The sequence below is a fragment of the Oncorhynchus gorbuscha genome, linkage group LG19, assembly GCF_021184085.1.
Source record: "Oncorhynchus gorbuscha isolate QuinsamMale2020 ecotype Even-year linkage group LG19, OgorEven_v1.0, whole genome shotgun sequence".
NCBI lineage: Eukaryota > Metazoa > Chordata > Actinopteri > Salmoniformes > Salmonidae > Oncorhynchus > Oncorhynchus gorbuscha.
In genome coordinates this window covers 32,858,875-32,877,595 of record NC_060191.1, presented here as the reverse complement: position 1 = coordinate 32,877,595, position 18,721 = coordinate 32,858,875, and the positions used below count along the sequence as shown (strand labels likewise).

At 41.8% G+C, this 18,721-nt stretch overlaps 1 protein-coding gene across 2 annotated transcripts; it reads right to left on the bottom strand.

Moving 5' to 3' along the window:
* Positions 1–1,712: 1,712 nt before the first annotated feature.
* LOC124005868 (high affinity cGMP-specific 3',5'-cyclic phosphodiesterase 9A-like) lies at positions 1,713–15,340 on the bottom strand. Of its 2 annotated transcripts, XM_046315496.1 has the most exons (20): positions 15,270–15,340; positions 14,596–14,813; positions 9,853–9,923; positions 9,405–9,482; positions 9,115–9,158; positions 8,860–8,914; positions 8,680–8,750; positions 8,471–8,558; positions 8,214–8,298; positions 8,006–8,080; positions 7,650–7,736; positions 7,402–7,506; positions 7,144–7,226; positions 6,680–6,836; positions 6,145–6,258; positions 4,282–4,386; positions 3,875–4,003; positions 3,511–3,606; positions 3,210–3,293; positions 1,713–2,387 (listed from the first exon to the last, which is right to left on the bottom strand). In XM_046315496.1, exons 2-19 carry the CDS (start codon positions 14,662–14,664, stop codon positions 3,243–3,245), a joined length of 1,563 nt encoding a protein of 520 aa, XP_046171452.1. In that variant the 5' UTR covers positions 14,665–14,813; positions 15,270–15,340; the 3' UTR covers positions 1,713–2,387; positions 3,210–3,242. The 2 variants fall into 2 exon arrangements, with proteins under 2 accessions (XP_046171452.1, XP_046171450.1); XM_046315494.1 differs by lacking the exon at positions 3,210–3,293.
* Positions 15,341–18,721: the final 3,381 nt, after the last annotated feature.

The window sequence follows — 18,721 nt, the reverse complement described above, 5'->3', positions numbered from 1 at the left end:
AGTGTATATTAAAGGATATCAATATGTCCCTTTAGCTCTGCTTGGCAAAGCAACAGCATCTCCTTCGTGATATGAGTATGTCATGGCTAATTAAAGCATTCCTTCTGGTTAATGTAAATACAGTGGGTCTTGATGTCTTGCACGCAAGTGAGAACTGCGCAAAGGAGGGAGGGAGAGAGGGAAGGAGAAAGGGAGAGGGGGCTGGAGGGTAATTACTTTCATTCAAAGACTTCAGACGTGTCTCTCAGTGTCAACTGAGAGTTGTCCTTTCTTTGAACAAACTTGAGTGATGTAAAAAGGTTATAATTGTCTCTGGAGTTATCTCACTCTCTTGCTGCCCCATCATCAACAGGATAGTACATGTCTGAGGGGTGTTTATGAGTAATTGGAATGAAAGAAAACAGCAAAATTATACTGCAGTGAGAATCAAACAAAGACCTAAAACAAATAGTTTACAAGCAAAGCATAATTTATCAGAAAGATACAAAAAAAATTGTGTGTGTGTGTGGGGGGGTGGGATAGCAAGGCCTAGTGATTACTTTCATGCAACACGAGGAATAAAGATACTTCCCTCTAAACAAAATGACTAGGCTATACTCAGGACCTAAGTTCAGCCCCAAGAACCCATCAAACAGATTGAGAAAAGAGGTGAAAAGGTCTTGGACATGAAGCCAACTGGCACAGGAAACAAGCAGAGGAAAGCTCTTTCCATCCCTGTTTTGTCATCAGCTTTTAGCAGCAGACCTGCAGCAAACCTTAAAGTCAGTATTGACATCCTATCTCTTTGGATTCTTCGGGGCCGTAATCTTTATCATCCAATTGTCATCCGAATCATGTAGGTCATAAAAAGTGTAATCACCATGTAAGTATCGTCTTACAGATGGGCAATAATCACTCTTGAAAAGGTTGCAATCAAAAAAGGTTATAAAACAGGCACTAGTAAATATACTGTACCTGTTGAATACCACCCACTGATCTTTGTGGAGGGACACTAAAGAGAAATGTGGTAGCTTGGGGTGGTACAACAAAACTGGCGATGAGGTCCTGTTTCAACACATGCCCAGTCAAAGCATTAAGCTATAGGCTACTACGCTCTTAAAATGGTTTTCCTAAATGACAATGAGTAGGAAATCCAAGCGTAAGCGAGGGCCATCCGTATTGTGCATGAAGCATAAACAATAGAATACAGATATCAAGTAAAGTACATACGTTTTCAAAGACTCCCGAGCTTGACCTCCCATATTGGTTCATTCATCCCTGCACCAATCATAGAAGAGTCAATGGCGTGACGCATGAACCTTCGATGAGAATTACATTCTGAGATGAAAATGTGCATGTTAATCTCTTCTTAATAACCTGTACCTTTTCAAAATACTGGTGGAGTTTATTACTAGGTGACAAATGTAAGATAAAAGGATGTTTGTTTTACAACTGTACTGTATTTTACACAGTTTATGTAGGATGTGCTATGCAAAACTAAAAATAGTATAAGAATAACATTTTAGATTGTAATGAAACACTTTTGTAATAACTTACAACATGTATCTCAGAACGAATATACTGCACAACAATGGATGTGCTAATACACAAACCTCAAAATATGAATTTATGTAAATGAATTCAGTGCACACACTGGGGAATAATTTGTTGAATTTGTTGGAATAATGTTTAACCCTCAGAATTATGTTAAAATATGCTGTGTACTTGACATGTTTAAATCAAGAGTCAATTTATTCAAACGGTTTCAGAAACAGTTTTGCATTTGAATAGGAGAACTGAAAAGGAAAAGAGAGTGTTCTAGCATACAACTTAGTTGCTATTTGTAATATAGGAAACATCAACAAGTGTGACTAAAAACAGAAAGCAGAAAATATGGCATGTTGATACCTACAATGACCAATTGTCACTCAAGAAATTATAATAGGCTGCGTATACACAGACAGACCAATTTTCCAAATGTTTGGTCTTTTGATCAATCCGATCAGATCTTTTGCCAATTATTGGGCAAAAAGATCAGAAATAGGCTGCCTGTGTGAACACATTAATTGATACCTACAATGACCAATTAGCTTTCAGAAATTACAGTAAAAATGAGAAGAAAAAAATACAGACTACACCAAGAACACACATTGGCTATATTCCAATGTCCCTGATACATGACTTCATCCTAAGTAGTATGCTAGTGTGGACATTGAAACAGAGACATTGTCCTTCTGTAATGTCCGTAACAAAACAGTGGAGATCACCCAGGGTGTTTCATGTAGTCTGAGGCTGGCTCAGTGTGTAGAAGAGAACTCTTTTCACCCTCCATCTTGTCTTCAAAGACGCAGATCAGGACGACCCACAACCTTTTTGAATTTTTGGATCATAAAACGAGAGCCAGAGCCCTAAAATGAAACAAGCACATCAGGATATCAGACTGCATTCTCCAGAGACAGGATTCTGAGTAAGTGGCACACACACACACGCGCACGCACACGCACACGCACACACACAGTGTGCTTTAAGAGGACAAAGCATTCTTGATTGTGATTTGGCTCCATCCATCGCAATGCTCTTCGCTGTGGAAAATCTTGCACACTATGACCTTGCAATACCACACACAGCAATGGGAGAGAAAAACTGTCAAATCGTAGACGGGGAAGATACCATTCGGTCGTCAGAACGTTATCAATGAGTTTGTGACGAATCCCACGACACACATTGATGACGTTTAGACAGCGCAACGTTTTCACCACTTTGCTTTTGCCACTGGGCTGCAGGTCTATGTAAATGACCCCGCTTAGTTTTTTGGTGTTGAGGTGAGTGCCCTCCCTCCCAAGGGCCAGGACTGATTGGTGCTAATTGGAGGGGAATACTATAGAACTGAATCATTAACTATAAACCTCATCTTCAACGGAAGAGCCTCATCTTGCTAGTGGTTCCAAGTACTCAAACAGTCTGTTGTTATTTTTGTGAAAACACTTTTTCATTTTATTTTAAATGCAGTAGAGTTGAGCTGATTCTTTTGGTTTATTCGGTTCTTTTTTCGAAAGCAAATTCAGAGTGATGAAAATATTGTGCGGTCGTAGTAGAAGAAAACTTTGTGCTCCTACTATAGCGAGCTCACTAGCTTGCAGCAGTGTTGTTGTTGGCAGACTGGAGAGAGGCAGAAGAGAGAGGGGGCACTCAGGACTAACACTACCGGCCAATCAGAGTCCGTTACTTACACAGTACCACTGTGCTCACAGCAGCAGCAAAGCTTACTTCTTCTTCCCTCCTAATGACATATTTTCCGTTTTCTTCTTCTGTGCCTCATTGAACAAAAGACACACCTTTATGTTAGAAAGTGGTTGGACACCTCCCCAGGATACAAATACCCTGGTTGATCGTGACTAATCAGAAATTCCAATTCCGTCCAATGTTTTTCCAACGAGGAAAATCGGGAATTGGAATTTGACTGGAGTTGAAATGGAATTGACCCCAACCCTGAAGGACATTGCAATTATTAAATGTGAACTGTTTTCATACCTCTGTCATGGCGTCATCGATCTGCTTCAGCTCCTCATAGTGGTCTCTCGAGTCTCTCAGAGGCTGCACCATGATCTCCTCAATCTGGGGGAAGAGCTGCAACACACACAGGGGAGGTTGGTGGGTAGGTAATTCAGGACAGCAGCCTTTTCTAGTCAATATGCAATTATCCACTGGCATTGTTTTCAAGAGGTCATGAAATATAAGAGACGTGTACAAACGGAAGCACACACAAACACTCACAGGCGGCACACATGCACACACGCTCGTGTGCACAAACGCCAACACTGCCACACGCATACTGCGCTTACACACTATGTCTATGCTGTGACATTGGCTTTGTGGTTAAAACACACACGCCTACCTTCAGGACTGTCTCAAACATTGGGATGAGGACAAACTTGATGAATCCGATCTGGGCAGTGGGCTTGGTCACTTTGTCTCTGTCCATAAACGGAGCCACCGGCAGCCCTTCAGTCTTCTCCCTGTCACTCTGTCAATTCCCGAGACAGGAGGGTTTGTACATGTCACCTCCGCTCTTTCATGACATCATTCTTATCGACAGACTCGCCCCGATGAAGGCCAAGTTGGCCGAAATGTCGATGATTTTTTTGTTTGTTGACCCTTCTAAAGAAAGCATGCACAACTTCAAGAGTGACAGCCGAACCCTGTTTTCACTCCAAAAATCCAATCAACACCATTACTAGACTCACTATTATTAGACTTTCTTATTACACATTATTAGACATGATTAGACTCGATCGAGGTCACCTGCATGAAGTACTCCTCCAGCAGACAGTCCACCCAGGGTTCGGCCACCTCTGTTGGCCGGACCTCGTTGGAGATGTCGCAGCATTTGATCAGAACCATCTTCAGCTGCACACATAACAGCCAAGGAATACAGAGTCATTTTCACTGTGCGTCATGGCAACACAACCATAGTTCTTAGCATTGGCTAGCTAGTGTGACTTTTCAGGAAAGGTCTACAGTTCCGTGAAAAAGTGTCTGTCCACTTTCTGATGTTCTCTATTTTTGCATATTATTTTATTCGGCAATGTTATCAGATCTTCAACCAAAACCTAATATTAGATCAAGGGAACCTGTAATAAGTATGTAATTGTTGTGTTATTTGTTCACTTACTTTCAAAATCATGGGCATTAATATGGAGTTGACCTCCCCTTTTCTGCTATAAACAGCCTCCAATCTTCTGGAAAGCTTTCCGATAGATGTTGGAACATTGCTGTGGGGACTTGCTTCCATTCAGCCATAAGAGCATTAGTGAGGTCGGGCACCGATGTTGGGCGATTAGGCCTGGCTCGCAAAGTCGGTGTTCCAATTCATCCCAAAGGTGTTCGATGGGGTTGCGGTCAGGGCAGGCCAGTCAAGTTCTTCCACACCGATCTCGACAAATAATTTCTGTATGGACCTCGCTTTGTGCATGGGGGAATTTTCATGCTGAAACAGGAAAGGGCCTTCCCTAAACTGTTGCCACAATGTTGGAAGCTCAGAATCGTCTACAATGTCATTGTATGTGAAGTGATAAGACTTTCCTTCACTGGAACTAAGGGGCATAGCCCAAACCATGAAAATCAGCCCCAGACCAGTATTTCTACTCCACCAAACTTTACAGTTGGCACTATGCATTCGGGCAGGTAGTGTTCTCCTGGAATCCGCCAGACCGGACTGCCAAATGGTAAAGCTTCAGAGAACATGTTTCCACTACTCCAGAGTCCAAGAGCTTTACACCACTCCAGCCGACACTTGGCTTTGCGGACTTAGTGCGGCTGCTCAGCCATGGAAACCCATTTCATGAAGCTCCCGACAAACAGTTATTGTGCTGACGTTGCTTCCAGAGGCAGTTTGGAACTTGGTAGTGAGTGTTGCAACTGAGGACAGATGTTATTTTTGTGCCGGAGTATGTGCTTCAGCGTTCCTGTTCTGCGAGCTTGTGTGGCCTACCACTTCACAGCCGAGTCGTTGTTGCTCCTAGATGTTTCCACTTCACAATAACAGCACTTACATTTGACCGGGGCAGCTCTATCAGGGCAGAAATTTGACGAACTGACTTGTTGGAAAGGTGGTATCCTATGACAATGCCAAGTTGAAAGTCTCTGAGCTCTTCAGTAAGGCCATTCTACTGCCAATGTTTGTCTATGGAGATTGCATGGCCGCGTGCTCAATGTTATACACCTATCAGTAACGGATGTGGCTGAACATACCTTTATATATATATAGTGTATCTCCAGGCCACTATTCAAAGTCGTTCTTGGGTATGCCCTATTTTTCCATCCCTGTCTTTGTTATAGAGCACCCCTCTTAGTTTCTGTCATTTGCTGAGGCTATTCCTGGTACAAAGGTATGCCTATTTGGCACATCTTGATGTTTTTATTTATTTTACCTTTATTTAACTAGGCAAGTCAGTTAAGAACAAATTCTTATTTTCAATGACGGCCTAGGAACAGTGGGTTAACTGCCTGTTCAGGGGCAGAACGACAGATTTGTACCTTGTCAGCTCGGGGGTTTGAACTTGCAACCTTCCGGTTACTAGTCCAACACTCTAACCACTAGGCTACCCTGCCGCCCTATGTACAGTATACATAGTCAGTTGATGTCATGTGATGTACAATACGTACGCATGTGACATGCTCCTCGTTGGTGAAGTCAAAGCTGTCCACTTTATGTTTGAAGGAGTCTAATATCTCTCCATGCCGGGCCATGTCTGTGGCCAAGATCAGGGTAATGATGGCCTGTAAAAGGGAGATGGAATCATCACAAATGATGAAATCCCCCTCCTGCCTTAGGCCAACTCAAAACATCTTGTGGTTAGTTAGAGAGAAGGAAATGCAAAGAGACAAAGGCTGTATGCTAAAAATATTATTATTGTACCTTTATTTAACTAGGCAAATCAGTTAAGAACAAATTCTTATTTTCAATGGCGGCCTAAGAACATTGCCTTGTTCAGGGCCAGAATGACAGATGTTTTACCTTGTCAGCTCGGGGATTCGATCTTGCAACCTTTCGGTTACTAGTCCAACGCTCTAACCACTAGGCAACCTGCCGCCCCATATAGTGCACTACTTCTGTCAATAGTGGTGCACTAAGTAGGTAATAGGGTGCCATTTGGTATGCAGAAAGAATCACTGTGCATTAGCCTAGGTCACCACCTACCTGTCTGATCTGCTTGTAGGCCTCCAACTCGACGTTGGCAAATATGTTGCACTCGGGCAGCGAGAGGATCTGGAAGGCCACGGCACAGTGATGGTTCTCCAGGGGCGATATATCGTTGTAACGCACAGCCAGCTCTGTGCGAGCATTGATCTGATACCTGACAGGCAAAATAAACCTCTGTGACATGAATCAGTTTTCCTTGACAACATGACCTGACCAGGGAAACCTATAATCACCAGGACCCAGAGTTTCACCCTGGCCATGTCACATGGTCAGGATGGGACTCCCGACCTTACATCAAAACTGGAAGTATGGATGGGACCATTTCCACCATGTAATAACAGTATTTAAGGAGTTCCAAAACATCCGTATTGTGTCTGTCATCCACATCTATTCAGAGATCTAAGTCAAGGCTGTAGAGCAGTGGGAACTGAGGCGCAGAGTAGGAACCTTTGGGCGCTTACGTGTTGTTGTAGCCGGGGTGGTCCAGGTCATGGCACACTGCAGCTGTCATGAGAATGCCCATGTCCGTCAGAGTCATCTTCTCCTGAGGAACACACACAGAACGTGTTGATGTCTCTAATCTCTAATACAAGGTGCCAGGAGGTTTTTCCTTACAACCTGACCTGACCAGGAAAAAAGTCTGGACCCTAGTTAAAGACCACGTGTGTCTGGTAAAATGGCTTGTATGATATTATATTAGGACATTTCATGTTTCTTACCGGCAGGTTACACAGGTTAATCATGCCATACATCATCTGACTGACACAGAAGCAGTGGCGGAAGTTGTGGAACGGGTTGCTGCGATAGTTCTCCTGAATGCCCAGCTGTGAGAAAGAAAGCTGTCAATCAAACTATCCAAATAAGTCATCAATGCTTTTAGGTTCTCTTCTTTGAAGTTGTTGTTCCATATCAATTGCATATCCACTTGCACATTGAGGTAATTGCTTTTATACAGTTCTACTTTTACCAGCCAGCGTTTGAGAGTGATGGGGTTCATGTTGAATTCCTTCACCAGTCCCAAGTCATGGTACATGTACTCCAAGCAGCTCAGCATCTAAACCACCGTTCAAAGACAGTTAAAAGAATACTACACGCATCATCATAAGGCGCAACAAGTGCTCTATCTTGAAAACATGATTGCTGACATGCACAATTGGACTAATGAAAAAAATATTAAAATATCATTTTTGAGTGTAGTTATTCCTTTAAGTTCACAACTCGAGAAAATACTTCAAAATGTTTTACTACAAAAATGTGATTATATAGGGCCTGGATGGAATTATGATGGATATCAGAAGATAAATTCATCTCAAGAGAACTAACCTCGTTGTGTTCCCAATGCCAGACATCGAATGTTGGCTTCTTCAGTGCTTCAATAGTCTCCTGGGATAAGGTATACTGTAGAAATGAGAGAGAAGTCACAGCGTCAGTCCTAGGATTAATGATGTCAAAGTGATTCATATCTTTAGGTTTGAGAAGAAAAAAAAACATATAGCCTACTGTATATTACTAGAATCCCCTAATTCCGTACCTTTGGATAACTTGGGACATCACGTCTGGGATTGAGTTTCTTCCCATCGTCTGAGAAGTTGTACTTGCAGGGACAGTTCCCGACTCTGAAGAGATGCGAGAAAATACATCATATTTGTATCATTGATCTGCTAGCTGTATGATTCCTCGAAATCGCTTACAACATTTTAAAACCAACATAAAAGTCTTACTATAGAATATCCTAAGAAATCTGAAGCATGGCTTGGTGAGTGTCATTTATGTTAAAGGTCATCGTACCTCCCTCCGCCTCTGGATGTCATCTCATCTCGTAGTTTCTTTAGGTCATTTTTGCACTTCTCAATCTCCACAACCTTCAGTCCCTCCACTGTAACGGCAACACGACTGTTAGTACCTAAAGTGGTGAATTCAGTAACAGTGAAGCAACACACACACACAAAGAGAGAAACACACCGATAGTCAAACAACAAAAAAAACCTTGCACATACACTCAACTCTTTTCTCCAACATGGCCAGTCTGTTGGTCACCTCAGTTTTCAGCTCGTTGATTCGGAAAGCCCTGCAAAACAAATACGTGAAAGGGGTTTGTTTGAAAAGGCCCTGGTGAGGGTATTTCTGCAGAAAGCACAATGCTTCTGTCTGCAGTGAAACATAAACACACTAATTACCTGCTGAACTGCTCTGCCACCTGAGATAACACATTTTGAAACATGTCTTCTTTCTCTGTGGGCGCAAACAAACAAAAAGAAATCACTCGAGTGATCAAAAATGATGTTTAGTACTCCAGAGTTGTTTTAACTTTGTTTTTTAAGTTTTGTTGTGATAGCTTTATGTGAGTTATGCGAGTAAGAATGAATTAAGATCTAAAAGGTCAAAGGTTAAAAAGTGTTTGTTGAATTTGAACTATCGCGCTGGTACTTCACCTCCGAGCTGACCGGTGGACAAAGAAATGACTTTGTACAAGGAGCTGTAAAACATGTCAGTAACATTCCAACGTCATTCATCAAGTCGTTGATTACATAACATTTGAGAAGTATTTTTACGCATAGTACATAGGCTATGCATTCTTTGGATTAACAACGGTCAGGAATGCCTTTCTATGACTGAGCTCAATCTTTTCCATGACTGAGCTCAATCTTTTCTATGACTGAGCTCAATCGAGCAAATACTGCATCATTGAGATTTGGTGATTAGGGTAAAGGTGACGTGTTACTTGGGAGAGTTGGTAGGCATGGTCGGGTCTATGGACACCAGGGCCCCTTCAGGATCCACCATCATGATGGCAGTATTCCTACGGAGGGGGGACAACAATAATAAATAATAAGGATACGTTCCAGAAAGCACCCTATTCCCAAATTGCACTACTTTTGACCAGGGCACCAAAATAGTGCACTAATATAGAGATCCATTAAGAATGCAACCTACATTTCTTGTTCACATGCTCTAAAACGCAACACACGTGAAGCTTGTCGCTTGGTGTTTACTTGTAGTTGTACTTATCATTCATGAAGCTCAGTCAGGATAGAGGGAGACGATACGTTTGTAGTGAACTTGAAACAAATGTGCTGTGTGTCGTGCATACTTTCGACTGATGTGTGACTGTGAGAGAATGGCACGAGAGACGAGGAAAGGAGACTGGCTGCAGCTGAAATGTCACTGACCTGGGGATGTTGGACGAGGAACAAAGGAGCTCCTTGATGTCACACGGGCTACAATGCCGACTGAAAACCACCTGAAAAAAAAGGGCAGACTAATATTGAGAGTCGTCTGTCTCCCTATGCATCTCAAGCCACCTGACAACAGTTTGCTCTCTGTGAGACCTGAGTCTCACAGAAAAAAAGGCTACAGTGGAAAGAGAAAACAATTGTGTTTTTTAAAAGGTATTTATCCTTTATTTAAACAGGGAAGTCACATTAAGCTCCACATCTCTTTTTCAAGTGAGCCCTGTATGTTATGAGTTCAAATATTTTTCATTTTATTTTGCCTTTATTTAACTAGGCAAGTCAGTTAAGAACAAATTATTATTTTCAATGACGGCCTAGGAAGAGTGGGTTAACTGCCTGTTCAGGGGCAGAACGACAGTACCTTGTCAGCTCGGGGATTTGAACTTGCAACCTTCCGGTTACTAGTCCAATGCCGCCCCATATTGAGGACTAAAATCACAAAGGCATGCAGTTGAAAATGTGTGTGAACTCAACAACTCTACCCTTGTCAGGGACCAACCCAAACTCGTAGATAATACGACACAACATACTAGCAACAAATACTTGCTTCATCAACCCAGTGAGAGAGTGTGTATCATTCTCTGTAAACCACAGCAATATACACAGAAATGTCAAAACAGATAATACATTTCGTTAACAATGTTAGTTCCTATTTGTGGTATACTGATGGTACACATTCGTTTCATATTGTGTCTGTCTGAGATTCATTGTCAAGTAAAGTGTATCTAAGCTTGCGATGCTGGCTAGCCTCCAACAACTTGAAGACCTTTCGCACAAGCAGATGCAGTAGACAATCCCTCAAACTCCCGAGCCCTTGAATGGACATGTGTCACTTTCAGGTCTCTACTTGAACCACTCTATGCGACCATAACAACAGGGGTTTGTGTCATCACAAGTATACTGGGCTTACTAAGTGCCTGGCCCTATGTATCCAAAATCAAAGCAGACTTGAAGAATAGGCTTGTCTGTGTACAAAGGTAACAAAATCCGGTAGATTCACTTGTGCTAAGTGGGTTAAATATGCAGAGGGAATTGACCATTTTTATTCCGGAATGCATTCAAGATTTAATGAGCCAAAGAAATTGGAGGACAGGTCTATTAGAGAAGCAGTAGCTATTTGAAATGCTACCAAATGCAACATTGCAAATAGACACTGACTGGAAAGGGGTTTTAACCAATCAGCATCTAGGATTAAATCCACCCATTGAATAACATGCAACATTCTATAAGAGAAGTTTCAAGTTTTAATGTCACGTGCACAAGTACAGTGAAATGCCTTTCTTGCAAACTCTAACCCCAACAATGCAGCAATCAATAACAATGTAAAAATGACAAGGTAGAACAAAAAGTATGAAGTGCTTTCTGAGGTTTCTGTTTCGGATTCGATCATTTTTTTTAAAGTATCAAAATGTTGATTTCGGTTTCAATTATTTTTTTTCAATGTTAAATGCACCATGCATTATGTGGGTTGAATGCTGTAACAACACAGATTAAAACAATTAATAAAAGTCCCATGATGGTAGTGACTGCCCATTACTGCTTATCACTTATCACTTAACCATCATTTATTCACATTACTTTACTTTAAGAAAATATTTCAGTTGTTGTGTATATTGCATTTGTTTTATTTGATTACTTTATTATTTCATTCCAAGTCATCATCTCACCTCTATAGAGCTGCTGCCTATGCTGTCTGACAAAATCAATATTTTAGTAGTGCTTCAAGGTAAATACAGCATGCTTTTATGACTGCTGAATACCAATGACCAATCACTTAGATCATGTATTTTCAGGTAGAGATACCTCTTGAAGAAATTGCTCTCTATGTACCACTTCTTGATCTCACATTCTTCTGTCTCCTACATAAGCAAGCGTAAAATAAACATAGACTGGAGAAGTTTAGCCCCGCAATGGATAATGGTCATTGTAGTTTATTATCACGTTTTCTGCACTAAACTATGTAGAACATTTGTCCTGTTGGAAACTACAACCCCTTACTACATCACACCGTTCGGGCATATGATCGGAAAAATCTTGAAAGAAACTGCAGTGCAATGTGCGCATTGAGCCCACAGGAGAAAAAAATGAATTAAATGGAATTCAAGTAATTGAGCAGACATGAAAAAATTACTGACATTTCAATTAATCGCTCAGCACTAGAGAATAGTCTATATGGCTTAGGTGGTGGGAATCGATTTTCAGGGCCTTCCTTTCACACCTCTTGATATAGAGGTCCTGGATGGCAGGGAGCTCGGTCCCATTATGTACTGGGCTGTCCTTACCACCCTCTGTCGTGCCATGCGATCGAGGGCGGTACTATTGCCATACCAAGCAGTGATGCGGTCAGTCAAGATGCTCTCAATGGTACAGCTATAGAACTTTTTGAGGATTTGAGAGCCCATAGCATTTTAAGTTCGAGGTGATTTAGATACTGAAGAACTTGAAGCTCTTGACCTGCTCCACTGCAGCCCCGTCAATGTGGATGGGGGAGTACTTGCCCCACCCCTTTCCTGTAGTCCACGATCAGCTCCTTGGTCTTACTGACGTTGAGGGAGAGGTCGTTGTTTCCGACCCCACACTGCCCCACACTGCCAGGTCACTGACCTCCTCCCTGTAGGATGTATCATCGTCTCTGGTGATCAGGCCTACCACCGTTGTGTCGTCAGCAAACTTGATGATGGTGTTGGAGTTGTGCGTGGCCACGCAGTTGTGGTTGAACAAGGAGTATAGAAGGGAGTAAGCACACACCCCTGTGGGGCCCTCGTGTTGAGGGTCAGCGTTGCGGAGGTGATGTTGCCTACCCTCACCACCTGGGGTCGGCCTGTTAGGAAGTCCAGGATCCAGTTGCAGAGGGAGGTGTTCAGTCCCAGGGTCCTCACCTCCTTGGTGACGAGCTTGGAGGGGACAATAGTGTTGAACACTGAACTCTAGTCAATGAACAGCATTCTCACGTTGGTATTCCTCTTTCCTCTGGGATGATGAAGTTGATGTGTACCATAGCCAGCCTCTCAAAGCACTTCCTGATTACAGATGTGAGTGCTACAGGGCGGTAGTCATTGTGGCATGAACCCTTAGAGTTCTTGGGAACAGGAATGATGGTGGTTATCTTAAAACATGTGGGAATTACAGACTGGGCCAAGGAGAGGTTGAAAATTACCATGAATATGCATGCCAGCTGTTCTGCGCATGCTCTGAGAACGCGTCCTGGAATAACATTGACCTGATGAAAGACTTTGGCCCGTAGCATTTTAAGTTCTTAGTGATTTACTCACGTCGGCCTCAGAGAGCGAGATCACCCAATCTTCTGAGTCTGTGGTGACACTCACACCACGATGTTGAAGCATATGATGAGAGCAAATATGAGACACAGTAGCCTATATTGTTATCTACAGTATATGTATTACATGATTACAGTGCAATGGCCCGGGAGCTGCGATAACAAGAACATACTTGGTAGGCTAGTGATGTTTCTACCTTCACAAATATCATGTTCTGTTTCTTCCCCCTTTGATAATGAATTTGTCCACCAAACAATTCTGCTTTTCCTTACAGTACAGTGAGGGGCATACGTTGTGAATGTGATCCTTGCGAGAATTTAACCTTAACCCTTGAAAGCAACGTGCTTTCACCAACTGAGCCACACAGGACCATGTCTAGTTTTCCTCAGACTCACGGGGGAGTAGAAAACAATGGAGGCATAGAACATGCTAGCAACAGGTGGCACTGTCTATGCTCATTTAAAGTATGCCACAAACACCTGTGAAACACAATGTCACACCACCTCTTGGTATATTGAAAACACAGCTATTTCCGAGGCCTCACACCTGACTCATGTTTTGAGGAGAATTCACAACTTTTTCACCACAAATGTAGAAATAAACAGAACATACAGGCAACAAGGTGGCACAGCATGACTGGTGCACGAGATTAGGTGTGTGGTAACCAACAAAAACCGTGGAGACATAATGAACCCACATTGTGTCAAGATCATTAGCCACCTAGAGGTTATATGACTTTGGTGAGCTTTTGATTTGGTCACCTGATTCTTACAGTAGTCAAACCACACTGGACTCTAAGTGTAGCCTACCAATACTAGCAAAACACATACACCATTTCACCATCCAGTCTGTCTATTGGTTGACTCCATCATTGCAGCCAGGGACCTCAATGATCGAAGAGATGTAATCACACAAGGTACTTTGGAGAGTATAACTCTGATACAGGAGTCCCCACGGAGAGACCCCAGCCCTCCCACTGACTAGCTCAGAGTACATCCTCTCTCACACAGAGAGAAGAACATGGATACTGTGTCTGTGGATCTCATTTTCCGGTCAACCAGGATATGTGCTAATGAAAATGGATGGAACTCATGGATAGGTAATAAGAGACTCACTCTTGGTGTTCAATACTTCATTTCAAGTATGCTGACTAGCTACGGTAGAGAAAATAGCTGATGGCGCAATCTGTTAACTCAGCTGATCCGGAGAATAATAGATACACTTCGAGAAAATGTTTGAAGATAAAAAAAAATGGGAAAAAAAGAGAGACAATTAGTTTATGAGGTTTCATAAAGAGGGATCTCTAGAGAGATTAGTATCAGTTAGAAATCGGAGTGGGGGGAAATCTGAAAAAGGAATAGGGAAAATAGAGATAATATAAACCTGATAGAGGAGGACCCACCTTCTGAACCTTTCCATCCACGTCCAAATAGATGGTTTTTGGGGCGTAGGAAGAGGAGCTGGACCCCATGCTGAATCCTCTATGTTTCTCTCACGTTCTCGTTCTCGTTTCTCTCTCTAGCTCTCTCTCGCTCTCGCTCGCTCTCACTAATCCAGCAGGAGGAAGGTTTGGAGCCCCCGTCCTCCAGCAGAGGAGCCTATATGGCCAGGGTCAGAGCCCTGGGAAATACAGGGAGATGCTATGACTGCAACACAGGAGCCACTATTGAAATACTGCAATAGACTAGATTGGAACTGAGACTTGAAAATGATTCATCACTACATTTATTGATTTCACTGTCTCAATTCATCTATAATCCAGAAAACAATTACAGGCCCATCAACATTTTTTCATTTTGCATTATTATTTTCAACTGCACACTAAATTCACTGATAAAATATAATCAGTCTATTGCTATCATCTCATAATTGCGGAAACATTTCCATCTACTTCCATCAAGACATTTGAAATATTCTTACTGTTCTGACTCACGGTAACATAAATATGAAAAACAGGATTGTAAAAAACAATAGAAAATAGAAAAACAAATAAAATCACAAATGTACTCGAAAGCTCTATCTTGGAATCGAATATGTCATGGTAAAAGAATCATTAAACACATCCCAATGACATACTGTGTCAGCGATGGCGTTTTCCCCTGATGCGATGAAGCTTCTAAACTTTCCCGGCGTTGCTGATGCTACCAATACACAGAGTGAGATGGGAGAACCTGGGGGACTTTAGCAATAATTGGCACTCTGGTCCGTTGCCAGGGGACTGTTACTACGGTGAGAGAAAAAAAAATAGGCTGCCCTCCTATTTCTCCATAACGTCTTTAGTATAGAAGCTGCGAAACCTGCTGGTCACTACACACCCATTGCCATATGTCTTATCAATGAGGTATGGGATGATTCAAGTATCTTTATAACTTCATACATTATTACTTGTGTGCTTTGTCAGGAAGTACATTTTCTGGAGGTCAATATACAATAGGAGGTGTTCTGTAGGACTAGTGGATTAGTGGCTTGGTGGACATTAGTACATGTCAAACATCAAATACAGTACAAATACAGTACATTGATATGAAGGGCATATGACAAGGATGAGAACAATGGATCAAGTGAGACTGCTGCTTTCTCTCACTATCAGGAGAGCAGAGGATACAACATTTAACCATTCGGAAGTACACATAGAAATACAGTTATTTGGATGGCTCTGCTGTTATTTTAGTTATTTGGATGGCTCTGCTGTTATTTGGATGGCTCTGCTGTTATTTTAGTTATTTGGATGGCTCTGCTGTTATTTGGATGGCTCTGCTGTTATTTTAGTTATTTGGATGGCTCTGCTGTTATTTTAGTTATTTGGATGGCTCTGCTGTTATTTGGATGGCTCTGCTGTTATTTTATTTGGATGGCTCTGCTGTTATTTGGATGGCTCTGCTGTTATTTGGATGGCTCTGCTGTTATTTTATTTATTTGGATGGCTCTGCTGTTATTTGGATGGCTCTGCTGTTATTTGGATGGCTCTGCTGTTATTTGGATGGCTCTGCTGTTATTTGGATGGCTCTGCTGTTATTTGGATGGCTCTGCTGTTATTTTAGTTATTTGGATGGCTCTGCTGTTATTTGGATGGCTCTGCTGTTATTTTAGTTATTTGGATGGCTCTGCTGTTATTTTAGTTATTTGGATGGCTCTGCTGTTATTTTAGTTATTTGGATGGCTCTGCTGTTATTTGGATGGCTCTGCTGTTATTTTAGTTATTTGGATGGCTCTGCTGTTATTTGGATGGCTCTGCTGTTATTTGGATGGCTCTGCTGTTATTTTAGTTATTTGGATGGCTCTGCTGTTATTTGGATGGCTCTGCTGTTATTTTAGTTATTTGGATGGCTCTGCTGTTATTTTAGTTATTTGGATGGCTCTGTTGTTATTTGGATGGCTCTGCTGTTATTTTAGTTATTTGGATGGCTCTGCTGTTATTTGGATGGCTCTGCTGTTATTTTAGTTATTTGGATGGCTCTGCTGTTATTTGGATGGCTCTGCTGTTATTTTAGTTATTTGGATGGCTCTGCTGTTATTTTAGTTATTTGGATGGCTCTGCTGTTATTTGGATGGCTCTGCTGTTATTTGGATGGCTCTGCTGTTATTTGGATGGCTCTGCTGTTATTTTATTTATTTGGATGGCTCTGCTGTTATTTGGATGGCTCTGCTGTTATTTGGATGGCTCTGCTGTTATTTGGATGGCTCTGCTGTTATTTGGATGGCTCTGCTGTTATTTGGATGGCTCTGCTGTTATTTTAGTTATTTGGATGGCTCTGCTGTTATTTGGATGGCTCTGCTGTTATTTTAGTTATTTGGATGGCTCTGCTGTTATTTTAGTTATTTGGATGGCTCTGCTGTTATTTTAGTTATTTGGATGGCTCTGCTGTTATTTTAGTTATTTGGATGGCTCTGCTGTTATTTGGATGGCTCTGCTGTTATTTTAGTTATTTGGATGGCTCTGCTGTTATTTGGATGGCTCTGCTGTTAGTTTAGTTATTTGGATGGCTCTGCTGTTATTTGGATGGCTCTGCTGTTATTTTAGTTATTTGGATGGCTCTGCTGTTATTTTAGTTATTTGGATGGCTCTGCTGTTATTTGGATGGCTCTGCTGTTATTTTAGTTATTTGGATGGCTCTGCTGTTATTTTAGTTATTTGGATGGCTCTGCTGTTATTTGGATGGCTCTGCTGTTATTTGGATGGCTCTGCTGTTATTTTAGTTATTTGGATGGCTCTGCTGTTATTTTAGTTATTTGGATGGCTCTGCTGTTATTTGGATGGCTCTGCTGTTATTTTAGTTATTTGGATGGCTCTGCTGTTATTTGGATGGCTCTGCTGTTATTTGGATGGCTCTGTTGTTATTTTAGTTATTTGGATGGCTCTGCTGTTATTTTAGTTATTTGGATGGCTCTGCTGTTATTTGGATGGCTCTGCTGTTATTTTAGTTATTTGGATGGCTCTGCTGTTATTTGGATGGCTCTGCTGTTATTTTAGTTATTTGGATGGCTCTGCTGTTATTTGGATGGCTCTGCTGTTATTTTAGTTATTTGGATGGCTCTGCTGTTATTTGGATGGCTCTGCTGTTATTTTAGTTATTTGGATGGCTCTGCTGTTATTTGGATGGCTCTGCTGTTATTTTAGTTATTTGGATGGCTCTGCTGTTATTTTAGTTCTTTGGATGGCTCTGCTGTTATTTGGATGGCTATGCTGTTATTTTAGTTATTTGGATGGCTCTGCTGTTATTTTAGTTATTTGGATGACCCTGCTGTTATTTGGATGGCTCTGCTGTTATTTGGATGGCTCTGCTGTTATTTTAGTTATTTGGGTGGCTCTGCTGTTATTTGGATGGCTCTGCTGTTATTTTAGTTATTTGGATGGCTCTGCTGTTATTTTAGTTATTTGGATGGCTCTGCTGTTATTTTAGTTATTTGGATGGCTCTGCTTTTATTTGGATGGTTCTGCTGTTATTTTAGTTATTTGGATGGCTCTGCTGTTATTTTAGTTATTTGGATGACTCTGCTGTTATTTGGATGGCTCTGCTGTTATTTTAGTTATTTGGATGGCTCTGCTGTTATTTTAGTTATTTGGATGGCTCTGCTGTTATTTGGATGGCTCTGCTGTTATTTTAGTTATTTGGATGGCTCTGCTGTTATTTGGATGGCTCTGCTGTTATTTGGATGGCTCTGCTGTTATTTTGGATGGCTCTGCTGTTATTTGGATGGCTCTGCTGTTATTTGGATGGCTCTGCTGTTATTTGGATGGCTCTGCTGTTATTTGGATGGCTCTGCTGTGTTGTAGCTGCACAATCCACGGTCACAAAGAAACGTGTCTTTATTTCATTTGAAGGCAGCATCCAAAAAGGTGGTGTGAGGTGAAGTGTGAACTTGTCCACATGTGGGGTCATCCAACAGCTAGAGCCATAGAGGTGAAAGCAGAGCTGCTTGTCCTCACACACACACACACACGTACGTTCGCACACACACACACACACACACACACACACACACACACACACACACACACACACACACACACACACACACACACACAC

What these genes read in the sequence shown, in the direction of transcription:
- LOC124005868 (XM_046315494.1), bottom strand. Translation starts at nt 14,664, where the DNA reads ATGGGGTCCAGCTCCTCTTCCTACGCCCCAAAAACCATCTATTTGGAC. An exon ending in ATGCCTACCAACTCTCCCAA is followed by an intron (nt 9,159 to 9,404) that starts GTAACACGTCAC and finishes CATGTTTTACAG; the next exon opens with CTCCTTGTACAAAGTCATTT. An exon ending in TTAACCTGTGTAACCTGCCG is followed by an intron (nt 7,227 to 7,401) that starts GTAAGAAACATG and finishes TGTGTTCCTCAG; the next exon opens with GAGAAGATGACTCTGACGGA.